This window comes from Sceloporus undulatus, chromosome 1 (genome assembly GCF_019175285.1).
Source record: "Sceloporus undulatus isolate JIND9_A2432 ecotype Alabama chromosome 1, SceUnd_v1.1, whole genome shotgun sequence".
NCBI lineage: Eukaryota > Metazoa > Chordata > Lepidosauria > Squamata > Phrynosomatidae > Sceloporus > Sceloporus undulatus.
Window position 1 is genome coordinate 110,598,004 of NC_056522.1, and position 20,943 is coordinate 110,618,946.

General features: G+C 39.8%; 1 protein-coding gene across 6 annotated transcripts in view; it reads right to left on the reverse strand.

Annotated features, from left to right (window-relative positions):
* LOC121918885 overlaps nt 1-20,943 on the reverse strand; it is an 88,188-nt gene that overhangs the window by 21,680 nt on the left and 45,565 nt on the right. For all 6 annotated transcript variants that reach the window (XR_006101332.1, XM_042444904.1, XM_042444905.1 and 3 more), the window contains exons 24-33: nt 17,484-17,622; nt 15,959-16,112; nt 14,149-14,244; nt 11,817-11,960; nt 10,185-10,396; nt 7,954-8,092; nt 4,711-4,831; nt 716-825; nt 370-519; nt 148-201 (exon numbers count right to left, since the gene is read on the reverse strand). Coding sequence is in view for 5 of the 6 variants with exons in the window: in XM_042444904.1 (XP_042300838.1) it covers nt 148-201; nt 370-519; nt 716-825; nt 4,711-4,831; nt 7,954-8,092; nt 10,185-10,396; nt 11,817-11,960; nt 14,149-14,244; nt 15,959-16,112; nt 17,484-17,622 (1,319 nt within the window). In the remaining variant the exon portion in view is untranslated. The remainder of the gene's footprint in view (nt 1-147; nt 202-369; nt 520-715; nt 826-4,710; nt 4,832-7,953; nt 8,093-10,184; nt 10,397-11,816; nt 11,961-14,148; nt 14,245-15,958; nt 16,113-17,483; nt 17,623-20,943) is intronic.

The window sequence follows — 20,943 nt, forward strand, 5'->3', positions numbered from 1 at the left end:
CTGGGTTTCCATTGTTGAGTGGGGATTCAAACCCTGGTCTCCATAGTTGTAGATCTATGCTCAAACCACTATGCCATGTGAGCTCTAAAGATCTACAACAACCTGAATAAAAATAATAGAGATAGAAATAACACTGCTTCCACTCACCTGACTGAGACCCAGCTCAGCATCTCCCCCCTTGACTTTCATTGCATCAATTTCCTGAAATAGAATCAGACATGTCTTTCAACTAGGTTCTCCCTTAAAAATCACTACCAGACATCACTTGACTCACTTGATACAGCAGCAAGTGAATAGCTTCCAGTACAAAGAAAATCAGTCAGCCTACTATCCCTTTCCCCCAATAATAATCAATAGTATGAGAAATACTTGTTCTTTTTGATAGAGGAGCTGATGTTGTTGATGGAGTATATTTTCATAAAACATGGAATAGGTTTCAAAGTTGCTGCGTTCTCTGACCATGACATCACATCCTAGAGCAGTGAGGCACTTTTGTAAGTGGTCTTTCTGAAAAGCAATCTGGGGAGAAAAAAGTGACCCAGAAAATTAAAATGTCAGTTTTCTAAGTCTACATAGGCAAATCTAATTGTTTCCAATGCTTCCTCCATAGTTCAGTGACTCTGAGTTTATATGCTCTGAAGATTTTTAAGCTCCCAGGTCTTATTCCCCCATATCTTAGAGGTTTTCTATCCATCAGAACTGGCAATGCATGTACCTCTGCTTCTGTTTCTTGGTGATTCTCCATTAGTCTTTGTATAAATGACTCGACTATTTCTGGCCTTGTGACAGAGAAGACTTCTTGCATGCTATGATGCTTCCAGAGTTCTGGGGGAAAAACAGGGAAAATATATGAAAACTAATCCTCCCCAGCAATGACCCCAAGAAAAATCCATACTTTCCCTATGCAGCAGTTAGGCATGGTGAGGGGGAAAACTTCCAGTGGTAATAATAACTATATAGTGGAAAGAAATGGATAGTAGAGTTGTGGCTGGGAAGAAATGGGTAAAACCGCCCTTTCCCAAAAGTTGTGGTCCCAATTATTCCCCTCTACGCTTCATGCACCAAGTATTAAATTTAAAAAAACCACCTGGGGTTGCTAACCACACAATGGCCAAGGTCCTGCACTGCAGACCAATGACATGATCTGCTGAGACTTCAGCAGATGATGGAATTAGTCTGCACATAGCCAGACACTTCTCCAATCCCCACCCTTGGGGAAGGAGATTTGCAGTGGCTAAATGGTGAGTGGAGGGCTTTGGTCATTGTAGAAGTAGGAACAGAATATCAAACTCTGCAACCCTCTCCAAAAAAAGACATGCGCAGGTGCACACTGAACTTACATTTGTGTACATCACTAACATGATGCCAGACAATGAAAGTAATATCTAGTTTGTATTTCCAGAGTTTGAAGGCAGACTGTATATCCTGATCCCATGTGTGAGGTACAAGATTGCCTCCCTTGATTTACACAAGGAAGTTGATACATAATGTGTAACAACACAGAGAACAGATACTCCACACTACCACAAAACCAAAAATGAAAGGGGTTGCCATAGCTAAATGCAATTGCTAAAAAATTAATTCTTATTTTAGCCAGCATCACTATTCCAACATGTTTGGTTGTGGGTATGGTAGTTGCATAAGTGGCGTACCTAGTATGTTTAACATCCGATGCAGATCTTTCCTTTCTTTCTTTCTTTTTTTTTTGATCGCCCCTCACATCATGTATTAGCCCACCACTCTGTCCTCGTTATATTTTTATTGTCTTAATATATTAATATTAACAAATATTTTAATCTCCAATTTTAATTGTATCATGTTTAATCCTGTTTTAAGGGGGGATTTGAAATATAATATTGAACGTAGATATTTTAATGTGTTGTGAGCTGCTTTGATTGTCGCATCACAGAAAAGCAGGATAAAAATAAAAGTATTATTATTATTATTATTAATACCCACCCCTCCTTCAATAGCCTTTTCTAGGTCTGGTGGAGCTGTTGGCTGGGTGAGAAAGGAAGGTAACTCACTTTCCTGCTTAGCCAGCAGCCCTGCCAAACAGAAGGAGCTAGCAGGCAGCAGCAACACCCCAGCCTCAACAGCACCCACAGCCAATGAATGGCAGAGGCACTCTAGATGGTGGAGGGGGTGCCTCTGCCCTCCATTGGGATGACCAAGAGTGATTGCCTCACTGAGGTGTCCACTCTCCCCATCTCAGGTGTCACCCAGTGCAGTCTGCACCCCCCACACCCACCAAGTGAGTTGCACTGATGTCTCAAAACCATACTGGATAGTGGCTTTGACGTTATGTTGGTTTCAAAACAGCTTGTCATCGTATGATACTATTATCTTCCTGAATTGTACCCTCCCCCTTTTAAATTTGAAGGTTGTCCATTTCCTAAAGTGTTTACAAGTTCCATGAGGTGGGGAGGATTCTCCACTGAAAATCTTTCTTCCAGAAACAAAGTTCCCCATATCTCTTTTCTGCATCTAGGACTATAGATACCAGTTTTTGCGCTTAGTTAAACATGAAAAATGAGATCTGGCAAGCCTACATACTGAACAATATGAAAGGCTCCTGTTGAAAGTATCAGCTTGCTTTCAAGATTCATGTGTTTGCAAGGAGTTAGACCTCCTCCAGTTGCTAAACTATTTTTGTTGGCTCAACCAATGCTGACCTTCCTTCTGACCAAGGAGAAGACCTGTTGGCTATGCTCCAAGAGAAATGTGCAGACATGGTTTCTTTTTCATCATGGCCTAGCTAGTTAATTAGAATTAGATTTATCTCAGTGTGTTTTTAAAAAAAAGCTTGCTTACTTAAATAAGACTGATAATATTTAAATAAGCTTTTAATTAGCCTTCTTATTCAAATAAGAAAGCAGATTATGTGCCATTATATTCTAGGGAAAAACAAGCTCATTAACCTGACTGACGCCAGAATCCTGTTGGCCAGTCCTAATTAGAGTATACTCACTGAATGGGGAGTCAACACACATAAGTAAATCCCACTGGTTCAGTGGCTTTATTCTAGTTGAGTAACAACAGGATTTAGGCCTGAGATTCACAAAAGGGTTCAAACCACACACAGGCATACTATGATAATCTGTGTTGTGCTGATACAGTCAACAAAGCTTTGCAAGATGTGCAAAAGGCTTCGTCGAAGAAAGAACAGACAGAAAATCTTTCCTTCCATGGACTTTTTATTTTGTTATCTTAGAATCCAAGCCACCTCCCTTCAATTTTTTTGTCCCATATTATTGTGTTTTACTTCACTGATTGATCCTTTTCCACCCTTGTTTTGGTAAGCCTTTTACAAATATTTGTTGCCAGATATTACTTTATTTTATTTTTTACTGATTTGAAGTGGTTGTATCTGGGTTGCTCTTGCTCTTCCTTCTTCCAGTTTCCTGTTATCTTGGACTCCTCCTCCTTCCCACACATTTCTCAGAATGCATGTACTCTGTCATAACTGATGACCTCTTCTTCACACTTCATAACAGTATTCAACCTTCTCTGTGCACTTCATATTTCTGTTGGTTTCCTTTACAACTGTACTCTATTTCCAAGTGTATTCTGTTTCCAAGTGCTCAGGTTTCCCTTTTGTCTATTTTATCCATTGTCCATGTTTCCAAGCCATACAGGGTTCAGCTGCATATGCATTGTTCCCTCAAAGCTAAAGTTATTCATCCTTTCAATGGGCATTTTTTCTTAGAAGCATTTCTCCTTATGAAATGCATGTCTGGCAATGCCTCTTTGGCTTTTAACTTTTGCTCTAGATCATCTGTCCTCTGTTATCTTGCTTTGCAGGTATGCTCTTGTTTGCTTAACACAGTGCAAACATGCCTTTTAAACATATACCAAACGCAGCAAAGTACATAGCTATTTATGCCAAGAAAATATACATAAAAGAAGTGGGGCAGGTCAATATAACATATGCAGAGCCCATTGTAAAACTGTTCTATGTGACTTTCCAGGGGACAAGTCTATATATATGCTAACTCAGTGATTGCCAATCTTTGGTCCTCCACGTGTTTTGGACTTTCACTTTCAGAAGCCACAGCCAGCATGGACCAATGATTTGTATTCTGGGTGCTGAACAACAAAATATCTGGTGGATTATACATCTGCTCTTGCTGTCAAAGCAGGAGAGGCAATTCTCACCACAGCACGATTTAGAAGCAGTAGTGGTGCTCATCATCCAGTGATATATGCATCTCAATATTGCACTTGCCATTCTATTTTAACTACAGTCAGCCCTCTGTATCCATGGATACTGCAGCCATAGTTTCAACTATCCATGGCATATATATAAAGCAAACCTTGATTTTGCCAATTTATACAAGGAACACCATTTTGCATGGGGGGGGGGCCTGGAACCAAACCAAGGAGCCATGGTACCATGATTCACGAAAGCTTTAAATTAGCTTTCTTATTCAAATCCTATGGCATCCTGGAGTTTGCAGCTTGATGAAACACTAGCGCTTTCTGGCTGAGAATTCCAAATGTCTCCCCCTCTCAATGGCACAACCCATGATCCCATACAAAGCAGCCATGCTGTTAAAAGTGGAATCACAGTGCTATAATTGTGTAGTGTGAAAGAGACTTCCAGTGCCTAAAGTTTATTGCTCCTCTAGCCCTCTTTCCTTCTCTTCTTAACAAACCTCAGAAGTAGAAAGATGATGATCGGCATGTTAAATGCATTCAAGTTATTACCAGTAGGGAGGTTTCTCTCTTCTCTTGCTTTTTCAGATATAACCAGTGTAATCTCTTTGTTGACTTTCTTTTGTACATCATGAATCATATGTATTTCTAGACATTCCAGGAGTTTTTGCACCTAGGACCCAGAAGCAGAAAATAACATATTTACTTTAACATTATTTATCTTCTCATTTGGCAGCTAAACTACTGCAGAGTTTCCAGTGGACTTTTTTTTTTTTACTTATTACAAAAATTCAATGTAAGAGTCAAAATCCAAAAGGAAAATGCATTTTATGTCTGAAGCTTTCTAATCAAGCAGTTGGATAGGAATTAAAATATTGTAACCAGCAACAAAAACCAGTTCACCAAGCAAAAATAAAAAATGTAATTTAAAATTTTTGATTTCATATAAAAACTGCAAGATAGAGTAGATACCCTTTCTTAAAAACAGGCATTACCTATTTACTCTTCTATAGTAGAAAACAATGCTTGGAAAAGTTACCTTTTTGGACTACAACACTCAGCTAGCTTGGTCACTGGATGTCACTAAAATACTTACTTTAAGGTGGGATGGGCAACTGTGGAAAGCTAGGGAGCCACATTAGCCCTCCTTGGAGAGCTGCTCCCCCACCATATCTGATCACACATTTTTGCTTCCCATGCACCCAAACACCCTCTGGGGATATGGGGGGGTTGCCATATTTTGGGGTCTTTCCTGGGTAATTTCAAGCTCAAGAGAGAAAAAAGAGAGCCCCCTTTTTAGCCACATTGATGTCACTTCATGTAGATTTTCTATTTCAAAAAAGGCCTCTCCTGGACTTATTTTGGCGGCGGTGGTGGTGGTGTGTGTATGTGTGTGCAAAATGTGGTGGAAACCTATCCCACACTCCCTAAAAGGCATTTGGAGATAACAGGTTTTTTTTAAAAATCATATTTTTAATCCCTGGGTCCCCCCGGAGGTCTACAAACATGGCACATTCCCTAGAGGCCATTTTGAAGCAACCCCCAGATGTTTTTTTGCAGGGGGGGGGGGAGTCTCCAAGGGACTTTGGAGATCCTGGCACTGGTTTAAGAACTTGTTGCAAAAAGTCAGACTTGCCCTGTCAGCCCATAGAATATGTTTTAGCTTGGGCTGCTGGCAAATTAGAAGCAAATATTTACTACAGTGCTCAGCCCACTAAGACAGTGCGGGCGAACCTTTTAGAGACTGAGTGCCCAGACACAAAGGTACTCCCACACTGAGTGTTACATGGTGCTGGGGGGGGGGCTTCTGAGGGGTGGGACTTCTGGGGCCAGACTTCCCTAGAAACAGCTAAAGGCCCAGGAGGGCAGGGGGAAGAAGAGGGCACATGGAGAGACAGGAGGGTGGGGGAAGATTAGGAACAGGTGTGCCTCTTTTCCTCCTCTTCCCCCACACTCCTGTACCTTTAGCATTCTCTGGGGAGGCAGCTAAAGGCATTGGAGGGTGGGGAAGAGGAGGAATAGGCAGGCACCTGTTCCTACTCTTCTCACCCTCTCATATCTCTGTGTGCCCTCAGAAATGGCTTTGTGTACCAAAGAGGGTGCACCTGCCATAGGTTTGCCACCACGGTATTAAGAGATCTAGCTGATCTGTCAGTGTACCTTTCTTCACTAGCTACCCCACTGACATGAGGTTTTTACACATCTGCCACCTTCACAAACATTTGCCATCTTTATTAATAACACTCTGCCTTTTTGCATTTGTCATTTTAAATAATCAGTTGTGCAGAACTCACAAGAGGGAAGAAATTGTGCAATACTGTATAACCTTTAAGACCAAAGCACACATAGTAGAATACTTTAGAAGAACGTAGAATATAAATTTCCCAAATTTATAACCATACTGAAATAAATTAGAATGGTGGTTCTTAAACAGGGGTGGGATCCCCAGGGAATGTGAGAGTTGCTCAAGGGGGGCATAAGACTTAGAAGCCCTGATTTCCCCCCTCCACCTCCTTCCAAACTTTTTATGTGCCAAATTTACACATGTGTTGAGTTAAATATTGAATTTACGTAAATAAAATTGTTTAATTTCAACAATGTTATGTCCTTATAAAATTGTTAAAATATGACTAAATGAAAATATGCAAATGAAAATATGCACACTTAAAAAACAAAATATTTTTATTCACAGACTACATTAAGCAGTGAACGCACAATGTCGACATGTAGATGTAAAAGGAGGTCCCAAGGCTGAAAAGTATGAGTACCACTGAGTTAGAATATACAGTGGCAGCAAAGGGGGCACTCAGACAGCCTAACTCAGTAACCAATGCAAAGCACTTGTGATGGCAGACTATAATGGTAGATCCTTAGAGCTGGAAAATACCTCAAGGATCTAGTCTAACTCTTTATCAGTGAAAGAATGCACTGCTAAAGTAGAGATTAATCCTTGTAATATTCATTTGATTTTAATTTCCATATAAAGACCTAAAATCAGTACATTAGTAATTGGCCATCTGATCATCAATGTTTAGTATATGTTAAGTTTGAAGGGAATTTTTTTTATTATATATCTTATGTACTAAATCTAAACTCAAGTAATTATTTCACAATTACCTGCGAGTTTGCATGTGCCCTAAGGGTAGACTGCATTTTGATTATCAATTGTCTTATTATTGTATATTGGTTATAGTATCTGATAAGAGAGGAAGAAACTGAGGTTCAAACCCCCACTCAGCCATGAAGCTTGCTCAGAAACCTTTCTCCAGTCACTCTCCTAGTTTTAACTGACCTCACAATGTTGTGATTAAGATAAAAAGGAAGAAAAAAAGAAACACATACAAAGCTTATCTTGAGCTTCTTGGAAGAAAGGCAAAATAAAATTTTGAAATACAGTGGGCCCTTGGTATCTGCCGGGGTTTGGTTCCAGGAACTTCCGTGGATACCAAAATCCATAGATGCTCAAGTCCCATTAAAAGCAGTGGTGTAGTATAATTCTGTCCTTTATATAAAATGACAAAATCAAGATTTGCTTTTTGGGATTTTGTTTTTGTTGAATATTTTCAAGATGTGGGTGGTTGAATCTGTGGATGCAGAATCTGCAGATTTGGAGAGCTGACTGTAATAGTAATAACATTCTCATTATAATTTTTGACTTCTATATATCATATTCAAATAGAATAAATCTGACAAATGATGAGTTGTTTTTTCTACTGCAAGATACCATATTTTAAGTGTCTTAACAAACCAAAACAATATCAACATCTTTTGCTTTGCTTTTTAGGCCCATTTTACCTGGTATGTTTTTATCTCAACTTCTGAGGCTTCTTTGGGAGGAAGCATAGACTGAGATGTGGCTCCAAATCCTTCAAATTCGTGCTCTATGCCTCTGTGTCTAGCTAGAGAGCTCATAGCTGGGTACAGAACTTCAACACTAGAAAGATGTAGAGGTAATGGAATTGCTCATATTCACACATAATTTCTGATGTTAAACATTTTCCATTTATGCTACACCTATCTCTTCCAGACCACCAATATTATACATTTCTATTAAGCATTCCTGTGCTGAAAAGTGTTATTGCATATAAGGGACTCATTCGTGGTGAGATCCATTTCACTGGTTGGAAAACAGTCAAAATCCAGTAAACAAAACACCAGAGGTTTTTTTTAAAAGGCCAAACATAGTTTTATATCTTGTTTTGGCACTGGATAGTGGTTTTGCAGTTTCAGAGATAGTACTAGGATGGTATCCAACACAGTTCTCACTGGGCAAACTGTTGTACATCCAATTGTGCTAGAGGATGTGCAGCCAGTCATTCAGATTATGAAACAACCACTTGCACAGCTGCTTGGCACAATCACTTATGCAAAACTGTAATCTAGTACAGTTGTGCTAGTGTAGGTTTTCACTCTGTTAATGTTAAACTGCACATATGCCAAAGTGTATTCCAGACTAACTTCTTACACGCATCAGAGGAGGAACTTTGGTTTGCTCACTGTGAGACTGCACTAGGAAGCTTGCAAAACTTAATGTTTTTCCAATATCCCCCCACATACAGAAAGCTACCATGTCAGGGTAGAGGTATGGGAAGAATTAGTCCAGGTCCAGTTCTGGTATGAATTAATCATATTCTGCATTGCAAACCTATAAATGAATCATAATACACCTGCACACTGGAATCCTCATTTTTCTTTTTCCTTTAAAGAATTCTGAGATCTGTTTGCTGTTCAAAAAGGGCACCCAGGAAAGTGTATATTTTTGGTGTTGGTTTGTGCCTTCAAGTCATTTATAACTTATGGCAACCCTAAGGTGAACTATCATAGGGTTTTCTTGGTAAGATTTGTTCAGCGGGAGATAACTATTGTCTTCCTCTGAGGCTAAGAGTGTGTGACTCGCCCTAAGTTACTTCGTAGGTTTCCATGGTTGAGTGGGGATTTGAACCCTGGTCTCCAGAATCCTAGTCCAGAATCCAAACCATTATACCATGCTGGCTCTCAATGTGTATATTAAGGCGGTCTAAATACTCTAAAGGCACCAGATCCTGTCTGATCTTGGAAGCTAAGCAGGGTCAGCCCTTGTTAGTACTTGAAAGGGAAACTGTCAAGAAATACCAAATGCTGTAGGTTATATTCCAGAGGAAGGATTGGCAAAACCACCTCAAGATCTGAGTATTCCTTGCCTAAGAAAATCCTCTGAAATTCATTCAGTCACCATAAGTTAACAATCAACTTGAAGGCACACAAGACACACACACTTGCTAGAAGAAAACATGTGCTCATTCTGCCACTTGGAAGTGACCCTCCCACATTTCAACCATTGCCCAACCATTCACCAGTGTCTGCCTGTCTTTCTTTCTATCTTTCTTTCTTTCTTGGATGTTGTGGGATATTTAGGAGAGTCAGCAACAGAAAAAAAGAGGTTATTGGTTGATCAAAGGTAGATGTTTGTCAGTAATGGAAAGCTGAATATTCTGTGAATCAGCTTGTTAGTATAATCCACTCCATGTATGCTAGAGATCTGGGTTCAAATCTCCCAGGGTTACTGAACTCAGGCAAGTCATTTTCTGTTAATGCTAAGGAGCCAGTGTAGAATAGTGGTTTGAGTGTTGGACTATGACTCTGGACACCAGGGTTTGAATCCTCACTCTGCCATGGAAACCCACTAGGTTACCTAGGGCAAGTCACACAATCTCAGCATCAGAAAACCCCATGATAAAGTCACCTTAGAGTAGCTATAAGTCATAAACAACTTGAGGGCACACAACAACAACAATGTGGGGATGTGTGTTCCTGTTTTATCAGTTCAGCATTTTGTGGTTGGTACCTCTTTCTTATGTTGCAATAAAAAAAATCCCAATTAAAACAAAAAAAAGTCTTTTCACCCTCCCTCCCATTTTACGAGATATTGTGAAAACTAAAAAGCACTGAAGAAAGTTTTATTTATTTATCTTCATCTGTACTTTTGATGGTACCACATTTATTACAACTCCAGATCTATCTCATTTTCATACCAGAATGCAACTTACTCATATAGTTCAGAAAACTGCTTATACAGAGTGACTGTATTAATATCCTCGACTTTCAATTTCAGTCTTCCCCATTCCACTTTCAACATTTCCAGCTGCTTCCATAAAATCAGATAGGATTTCTGTGTGGCACATGCAGCTGCTGAATCACGGAGCTCTAGTGGCACTTCTGAAATCTTTCTGCTTCCTTCAGCTATTATTGCTGAATTTGGCTGAAAGTATTATTGCAAATGGCAAAATCACAGAGATGATGATGATGATGATGACTGAAACAGTGTTAAAGCCGGAACTTGTTGATGGAGCTGCAAATGACTGGAAGATACTGTGTTTATTTATTTATTCATTATATTTATATCAAAACCATTCCTACAAAGAGTTAAAGGCAAGATACTTCATCCTCCATGTTTATCATCAAAAGAGCCTTGTGAAGTAGTTTAGGCTGAGAGATTATGACTATTCTAAGGTCATCCTCATGAAGTTCACATCCAAGAGTAAACTTGAATCCTAGGCTGAAAATAGACGGCCCTAAAGGGGCAGCTTCATGTTGCCCCTTTGTACACCGGGTTGGGGCTGTGACAACTGCATACCACACCCCCGATCTGGCTTTTTCCTGACCCAAAAACGAGCGGCAGAATGCTGCTCCTTTTTGTGCTGGGGAAAGGGTGCCCCTTTTGCCACTGAGGTGGCTCTTCACTGCTCCTGAGGTGTGCAGCCTATAATCGCTGCAGTCCATGCTGCCCGCCATCTGGTTGGGCAAGTGGCATGACTCTGACTTGGAGGTGGAGTCAGGGCATGCAGCCACCCCCAAGCCAGTTCTTATTGACAGTCTGTTTTGCCCCATAGTCTCCAACTTATTGTGGCACTACAATGAACTATCCTGTTTTTTTCTTGGCAAGATTTGTTCAGAAGGGGTTTGCCTTTGCCTGCTGCATAATTTACATCTTTTAAAGAAAGTAGGGAGCAGGCCAACCAAGCCACCCATGGAAGGAAGTTCCACAACTTGAGAGCAATCACAGAGTAGGCTCTGTCCTGTATCTTCAACAAATGTCCCTGTGTAGGTGGTGGAACCAAGAGAAAGCCATGCTCTACAGATCTTAAAATTTATGCTGGCGTGTATAGGGCTGCATGTGACCTTTGGTGCGCACACAATGTGGCCTCTGAAGTCCTCCAATGCCCCCATTCCCCCCCCAATTTGAAAATGGGGTGCAATTTCAAATTCCCCCAAAGGATCAAACCTAGTGTAAAACGCAGTGGTTTTGCCTCCAAACTCTCCAAGTCCACACATGCCTCAACCCAAAATATCACCAAAAGGGCCCAAAACCACCCCAAAATGAAACCAGGATGATGTGGTATCACTTCTTTTCATATTGGGCATGCTAGTGCAGCCTTCAGGAGGGTGCAGGTGTGGAAAACAGCCCCCACTTGCGCCACAATTGCCCATTGCTGAACTATGTGATCTACCAACAATTTTCCAATATGGCATATTCCACAAACAGAGACTACATGTGACTTTCTTGAATCTGTGGTTTGACTCTCTTGGAATAACAATACAGGAGTAAAAAAAAAAAAAAAGAATTAGGAAAGTAAAACACATTAGTTAAACTGTGTTCAGGTATATCAAATCAATTTTACCTTTTTGAAAGATGTGTGCTGGCTTCTCAGATCACTCAGAGTTTCATAATTAATCCAGAGTACATCTTCTGTTATGAACTGCATTCCAATCAGCTCCCCATGAACAGTTTTTCGATCCTCATCATTCAGTCCACACAGACATAACTGGAGAAACAGAAAACTTTGAAACCTACTTGGGTTGCTCATAGAAAGCAAAGCTCAAGTGGCTTTAAAAAGCCACTTTTTACAAGTAAAGTTCATCCTCTTTACATGTTCTAGTGTTTAGAAATGAACTGATTGTTTTTATATGATATTGTGTTTAACAAAAAACCTGTATTACTTATTAAATTGCCTCTGTAAATAGAGAGAATTGAAAAAAAATTGCGTTAAAATGCATCATCTAAACATGTTTATAAAAGACATTTAAAAGCAGATAGAAATTCTTACTCCCTCTACCAGCAACCTCTAACCTATTTGTCATATAACTTTTAAAATATAACATTCTTACAGTTTCACTCCCTCTTCAAAAGAAACTCATTGGAAATACTTATATTGTTGTGGTGCCTTCAAATAATTTCTGATTTATGATGGCCCTAAGGTGAAACTATCACGGTAAGATTTGTTTAGAAGAAGTGTTTCCTTGTCTTCCTCTGAGGATGAGAGCATATGACTTTCCCAGGGTCACCCAGTGGGTTTCTATGGACAGATGGGAATTCGAATCCTGGTCTCCAGAGTCATAGCCCAACACTCAAATCACTACACCATGCTGGCTCTCTATGGTACATTACCTATACCTAATTGTTTCCAAGCTGTGACAGAAAGTAATGAAACCAATAGGATATTTATTTAAGAGGTTGATTCTAATACAAGAATTTGAGCTGATATTAGTATGTTTAGTTTCAAACAGCAATGTAACAGACTTGTTTAACAAACAATGTAAAGCGCTTTGATTTCTATAGTTACAAGTGTGTTTCAGGAAAACACAGGAACAACCTACATAACTTGGAATCATAGAATCATAGAATCGTAGAGTTGGAATAGACCTCAAGGGCCATCCAGTCCAACCCTGCCATGCAGGAACTCTCAATCAAAGCATTCCTGACAGATGGCCATCTAGCCTCTGCTTAAAGACCCCCAAGGAGGGAGACTCCACCACATTCTGAGGGAGTTTGTTCCACTGTCAAACAGCCCTTATTGTCAGGACGTTCCTCCTAATGTTGAGGTGGAATCTCTTTTCCTGCAGTTTGCATCCATTGTTCTGGGTCCTGTTCTCTGGAGCAGAAGAAAACAAGCTTGTTCCCTCCTCAATATGTCATCCCTTTAAATAGTTAAACAGGGAGATCATATCACCTCTTAACCTTCTCTTCTCCAGGCTAAACATCCCCAGCTCCCTACATCGTTCCTCGTAGGGAATGGTTTCCAGACCCTTCACCATTTTAGTTGCCCTCCTTTGGACATGCTCTTTTTGAATGTCCCTTTTGAATTGTGGTGCCCAGAACTAGACACAATATTCCAGGTGGGGCCTAACCAAAGCAGAATAGAGTGGCACTATTACTTCTCTTGATCTAGACACTATACCTCTATTGATGCAGCCTAAAATTGCATTGCCCTTGTTAGCTGCCGCATCACACTGTCGACTCATGTTCAATTTGTGGTCTACTTGGACTCCCAGATCCTTTTCACATGTAGTCTCGTTCAGCCAGGTGTCCCCCATCCCATATCCGTGCATTTCATTTTTCCACCCTAAGTGCAGTACCTTACAGTTCTCTGTGTTGAAATTCATTTTGTTAGCTTTGGCCCAGCTTTCTAGTCTATTCAGGTTGTTTTGAATTTTGATCCTGTCCTCTGAAGTATTAGCTATTCCTCCTAATTTGGTGTCATCTGCAAATTTGATAAGTATGCCACCAATTCTGTCATCCAAGTCATTGATAAAGATGTTGAATAGCACTGGGCCCAGGACAGAGCCCTGTGGGGCCCTACTAGTCACTTCTCTCTAGGATGAAAAGGAGCCATTGTTGAGCACCCTTTGGGTTCGGCCGGTCAACCAATTACAAATCCATGTAACAGTTACCTTGTCTAGCCCACATTTTACAAGCTTCTTTGCAAGAATGTCATGGGGAACCTTGTTAAAGGCCTTACTGAAATCAAGATACACTATATCCACAGTGTTCCCTTTATCTACCAAGCTGGTTATTTTATCAAAGAAAGAGATAAGATTTGTCTGGCATGACTTGTTTCTCTGAAACCCATATTGACTCTTTGTGATTATGGAATTGCCTTCTAAATGTTCACAAACTTAAAAATATGTACCCAAAATCTGTAAAAATAAACACTGGTAGTAAAATCACCATACCTGCATGCTGTAATTTATGGGATTTAGATTGTCAATGGTGACAGGAAATGGGCCAGTGTTTGCTAGGAAGGTTCTCCAGGGAAACAGCATCTGTGCCTAAAATAAAGAATAGTCAAGGGCAGTTAACAACAACAAGAACATGTATATATACTAATACCTTTGAAGAAAGTTTCACTAACCAAAATGTTTGCTCAGCTCCCAGGTTAGCCTAACCAGTAGGCAGAGTGAAATGGCTGTTTCACCAGTTTGCATTAAAAGAGTAAGCAAACTGTCAGTTGTTTCATTTGTCATTATTGTAGCTTGACTGGCAAGAATGGGAACAGGGGTTTTGTTTTTTGCTTTGCTTTTTTCTGTCATATACCAAAGTAACTTGGCTGGCTTTGAGGATTATGCATTTTGGCTGGAGGGAATAGAGAGGGCAATGTGTTACTGTGCCTTAGGCACAAATTGGTCCTATACTGAAGGCTGGGAATCATATTCTCCCTCCACCCACTCCATATGGCATATCACCTGACAGTAATCCCAAATACCTTTACCTTTGCTAGAGCCCTTCCCAAAATGGAAGTGATGTCCTGCATTTTCCCATTGACATTCTGAGAAGGTCTCTGATTCAAATAGAGATATTTGGGGTGTTGGGAGATCTCTGTGAAAGCTGGAGTTGTTTTGTACATTTGGGGATGTTCAGTGTAGTTTTCAAGCCAAAACTGCACATCTTTTTAAAAAATGGGAACTGGGGCTTCAGAGGATGCGGAATTGGCATCCAGGGACCACATGTGCCCTGTAGGCTGCCTTTTGCCCACCTCTGCTGTAGACCAGTGTGTGCATTCAGCAAAATCCCATGGACTGGACCACTTTAGACTACAATGGATTGCAGGTTGCATTTTAGAAATATTTCTCCATGAACAAAGTATTTATGCAAATGGAAAATTTAAAAGTTAAGTAGCATAGGCTAGAAACACATCCCTCCTGAGGAATCCATTTTTAATATGTAGGAAAGTTAAGATATGAAAAGACACACATAGATATGATATAGAAAAGACACATCCCAGTGTGAAATGGCATTGCTCAGCAAAGGTAAACATGCCTGCCTCTTAGGAGATTATCACACTGAGTGCTTTTTCCTGATCTGGGCATGAGCTGAGACCGTGTCTTAACACACAGCTCTGTGCCCAGATTGGAAGAATCCTCTATCCGATCAGGACTTCTCCCATACTTGGCTGTAAAAAGGGACTTTTCCTTTCTTAGCAAAGTAATGGGAGAAACCCTGATCAGGTACAGGATGCCTCTAATCTGGGCACAGAGCTGTGCAATAACACATGGTCCCAGTCCAGTTTCAGACCCTGTACAGATTCGGGGCGGGGGGGGGGGGGAACAGTGTGATAATCTCCTTAGAGACAGCACTGTCTAAAAGCCAGTGAACATGAGTCCTTCTAGCAGTTGATGTTGCCTCATACTCACAGCAGCTCCTAACGTGTAACGGTGAGTGACCACCAATTACTGTATATGCAGAAAATACAATTTTGTATCCCCCTCCCAGCCACCATTTTGGTGGTTTGCAGTGACAGTCAAGATCACAGCTTATGCTGACAGCATAAGGACAGTTACATCTGCTTTTCCCCTAAAGCCCCTCATGGGCTGCCAGAAAGAAAGCAGCCAAATCATTTCGGCCCTTACCCATCCCCTGGTAAATCTGTGATGCAAGAGAATTAAAAGGCTCAAGGAACTGAATTCTGCATCAGAATGGGCACTATTATGGCGAGAATTTTCTATTTGTTGAGGAAAGATATGTTTTAAAATGTATTATACTCACTCTGCGGCCATGTTGATCTAATGGCTTTGGCAGTGGGAATTGGGAAGCAAGGAGACTTCCAACAATAGCATTACTTAGAGGAGGCAACCCATGGTACATGTTGTCTGTAATACTCTGATATGCACAAACTTTGCCAGAGGATAAAAATGCTTCTCTGAAGAGTTTCCAGAAAAAGAAATAAATCACATTTAATGGCATACAATTATATTTTATTTGCTATGCCATTCAAACATCACTATTAAATCTTTTATGTATGATAACCTTTGTCTGCAAGTGACAAAGGATTTGTACTTTGATAAGTTATTATTTTTTGAAGGGAGTTGCACATTATTTTTGTTCTTCTCTCACTAGTTCAGTTTTACTAGTTTCTTTCCCACATGCATTTGAAACTGACTGTGTCACTACACAGATGTGTGGGCATTTCCTTCACATGCTATTTTTATCATTAATTAATCTGAAAGAATAAGAAGGGGCAACTATATTACATCTAGCTATTCATGCCCAAGAGGACAGTTTGCTTCTGGAAAGTCCAAGATCTCTCCCCCCATATCACTCCCACATACACAAGGTAACTGGACTGGCAGCTGAATCTTATTTTGATACTATGGATTGTTGCTTCCACTGTCCCTAAGAGCAACATACTAGTTTCTTACTCTCCAATAGTTCACATTTGGCAGAGACAGTTCTGAATAAACTTCTATCATTTTACTTTTTCATTTGCTTTTACAATGTTCGGTTTCTCTCTTCTTCTGCTTTACACCTTGTTCTCCCTGGCTTACTTCAGTTGTTCAAACTGAGTGCAAAGTGCAAAGAGTAGTTTGCACTAAATTAATTTAGCAAGATGGAGAGAAAGGGGCAGAATTGTTCCCCTTGTAGGCAAAAACAAACTGCTGTAGCCTCTCTTAGGACTTCATCACACAGGGAAAATTGGGGGTTTAAACAGGCATTTTCCAGCGACAGTCACACAATCGCAGCAAAGATTTTCACACACACCGCAATTAGAGAGGATTTCTCCCAGGAATAACCAGGAATGCTCTAGCAACAAATCATTCACGAGATTTCCCCAAGAATGATTTGTTGCTGGAGTATTCCTGGTTATTCCTGGGAAAAGTCCTCTCTAATTGTGATGTCGTATGAAAATCTTAGCTGCGATCGCGCAACCGTTGCTGGTAAATGCCTGTTTAAACACCCAATTTTGCCTGTGTGATAAAGTCCCTAGCTTGTGTGTTCTTTTGCCACCTTCACTACCTTTTGCAGTTGTTTGGCTGCACATATCCTGCTTTTCATCTGTGAAATGTTGTAGAGTTTGTAGTTTAGGGGAGAAACTCTGTGGCAAACATAGCTCTTGCACTGAGCTAAGGAGAATAGCCAAGAGCTGAACAAGGCTTTGACCCCGAATTCAAGCTGGAAGAGGTAAACCGGTTATTTGTTCATGGGATAAGGTCCTTTATCAACAACTCAGCTGGCATACAAGACATCTGTTGGTTAGTGAGGATCTCACCTACTGAGCACTGTGACCTCTTACCTCATAGAATGCCTAACAGCTGCATCAAACTGAAGAAACAGAAGTTCTCTGTGCATGCTCAGCATCTGAGCAACTTTCTTTGGATCTGTGGGATTATGGAGACAGTCTATCTTCCTCTGTAGTTCTTGGAGCTCATTTCCTAGAATCCCAAGAAGAGCAATCAGTTAAACAGGCTGGCATTTCCTGTACCTGCTCTAAATCATCCCAAGTACTGTTCTCCAGTACAATTCAGTGAAATGGTTTGGAAGCTGGCAATAGGCAAGAGGGTAGAACCGATTTGCTTTATTAGGAATATTATGCATCTAGCCTCTAGTGCAGGGATGAGAGGTCCACCAGATATTCTAGACTACATTTCCCACAGCTCTTTTTCATTGGCAATGCTGTGGGGGACTGGTGGAAACTGTAGGTCAAAACACCTGGACAGCAAAAGGTTATGCCTACTATCCTATGGATGGTAATAAATACAATTTCTGCATGGTGTATTTTTCACGGAATGTTGATGAAGCTTTTTGTGCCATTATGACCAAGTATGTGATCATGCTCCACTCAAAATTCATTTTCAGCCCAGAAAGAATAAATGTCACAGTTCCATAAATAAACAGGAGCTTCCAAAAAACACCAAACCAGAATGACTATAGTTGTTCATGCACCCACTCATAAACTCTTCCATGGAGGCATAACTCAAGAACTGGAAAAATACAACCCAACCTCATTCTAGAGAGCACTGAGGCAAAATCCAGCATAACCTCACCACCACCAAACCTCTACAGTATTACCCATTTGGTAGAAAATTGTATATCATTCATATGTAATTAAAGAACAATGATCAAGTAGATGACATTTTTTGAGAAAACATTCCTGGAACTTCATACTTTATTTGTTGTTGTGTGCTTTCAAGACATTTCTGACTTATGGTGACCCTAAGGTGAACCTATCATGGAATTTTCTTAGTACAATTGGTTCAGAAAGGGGTTGCCCTTGCCTTCCTCTGAAGCTGAGAGAGTGTGACTTGCTTAAGGTCACCCAGGCAGTACCCACAGATGAGTGGGGATTCGAACCCTAGTGTCCCAGTGTTCTTGTCCAACATCCAAATGTTTTAGCAAACATTTTGTTCAAAACTAACAATATGCATACGTGAAATGGAACGCTTTCCCTTTTTCTCTCTTCTCTCTAAAATACACCACTCTATATGTACTTGTTTTTTCCAACACCACCAAAAAGAGAGAGGGAGAAAGGAGAAAAAAAAAGGGAGGGGAGGGGAGGGGAGGGGAAAAAAGCAATTCTAAGCTGTTAACATCTGCTGGTTAAAGTATAAATTCCTGCAGCAATGTCCAAACAGTGATAAAAGCCAGAATGTGGCTTACTGATTTTCTTGGTTTAGGCATAACCAGCCTTTGACAGCTACAGTTATAGAAAGGCACACCTGTTAATGTTAATGCTACTCCATTATACCACCATGAACCATGAAATAAAGTACATAATGATTAACAAAAATCAGATCCATTCAGGTCTGGAAGTCAACTTCACCCTCTTGGAAACTCTTGGGCATGACAACAAGGGTTGGTAGCAGTGATGGCAAAACAGGCAGTAGGTTACATGTAGCTCATAGGCTGTATGTTGTCACCCTTGGCATAAACTCAAGAAAAGATTTTTGGGTCTATAGGATGAAGCAAATGAACATGATGCCAAAGAACCTAACAAAATTCCAGCAGACATAACTGTTTGTGCTCATGCTAAAGGCAGGATAGATGAGAGAGCAAACGGGTATTAGCGCTTTCAGGACAGATTACATGTTTGACTTTCACAAAGGGATGGTTCCCTTTTTATAAGCGTTAAAGTACAGTACATACATACATTGACCCGTGGATAAGGCGGCTCAGGTTTTTTGGGTCAATTTTTGACTAAAATTTCTAGACTTATACATGAGTATATACAGTAATCTCTACATTTAGATTTCAAATGTTGCAGTCTTGAAATTCTGTTCCTGTTGTGAGACTTTTACAAGAACAGAGATGTATAGTATTTTTTGCTATCTCAACAAACAATATCAGACACCACCACCACCCCTGGGTTGGATTATCAGTTGAAACAATTTGAGGAAATGTTTCTAACACTATTTGCATTTTAAAATTTGAATTTACTGGCAGACCTCAGTTAGAGCAAAGCTCCTTTTTACAAAGTATGGTACTCTTATGTCCTCCTCATAGTAAACATGACAATAAAGCTTGAGCTGGGAAAGAGTGGTACTGTATTTACTACAACTGATCACACTATATCTCTGTTTACCTGCACTACAGACAAGAATAACAACAGCTGTCTCCAGAATTCCTAACTGAGTATGTGTGAACAGTAAAGGAAAAGAGAAAAGGGGAAAGCCACCTCACTAGTTCTCCCTGACACGTTAAAAAAAAACACCCATATATATGGCAGGTAAAAATTAAGTATACACCATGTGTTCTTATAAAAGAAAATGTTTATAAAATGATGTTCAGATGGCATCTAACGCCTTTCAAATTGGCCAAAACGTTTAAAAATAAAAATTATAACTGCTGGAAATGTAAGACTCATATTGGTACATATTTACATTGCTGGTGGAACTGCATTAAAGCAAAAAATTACTGGAAAAACATACATAAAGAAATCAGGAAGATATTGGATTCAGTAAAAAAGATGGAGTCGAGACTGTATCTTCTAAACCTCTCAGAGAATTTAAATTTGGATAGAAATCAAGATAAACTTTTATTTTTTCTTATTGTCGCAGCCAGAATGGTCTTTGCTAAGCTTTGGAAAAATGAAGAAACCCCAACATTAGATGACTGGAGATTAAAGGTGATGGAAATCTGTGAAATGCAAAAACTAACAGTATTATTAAGTAAAGAAACAATAGAAACACACTATGAGATCTGGAATCCGTGGAAGAATTATATACTAAGAGAGAAAAGGGAATGTCGACTATTTGAACTATAAGATAAAGACAAGACGAAAGAGAACAATAAAGGGTTAAATAGCATCGGGATAAGAAGATTAAATTCAATTCAAAGTTTATTCTCTAGGCACTGATATACTTAATTTCTAATAGATCTAATGGTTGTATTTGAATATTACAAAGAGAGCTAGTAAATAATTAATTGAAACAACAGGAGGATCTTTGAATTACAGCCTAAGGAAGTACACAGTAGATAGTAACAAGATAGAGAGTATGGTTAACGATATGTATATGTTTGCAGTGGATTTTTTTTTCCTGTTTTTGTAACGTCAATGTATGATTTGTATTTTCTATTTGTAAAAATAAAAATTTAAGTATTCATTAAAAAAAACAACACCCATATATATATAGGCCAAAATGGAAATCATAAGAAAAGTGGAAGCTGGTGAGACTAAAATAATAATCCTTGGATGCATTTTGGAAGAGGTTTTCTGGGGTCTCTACAAGGTTAAAAAATAAATGTTTCCTTATGCA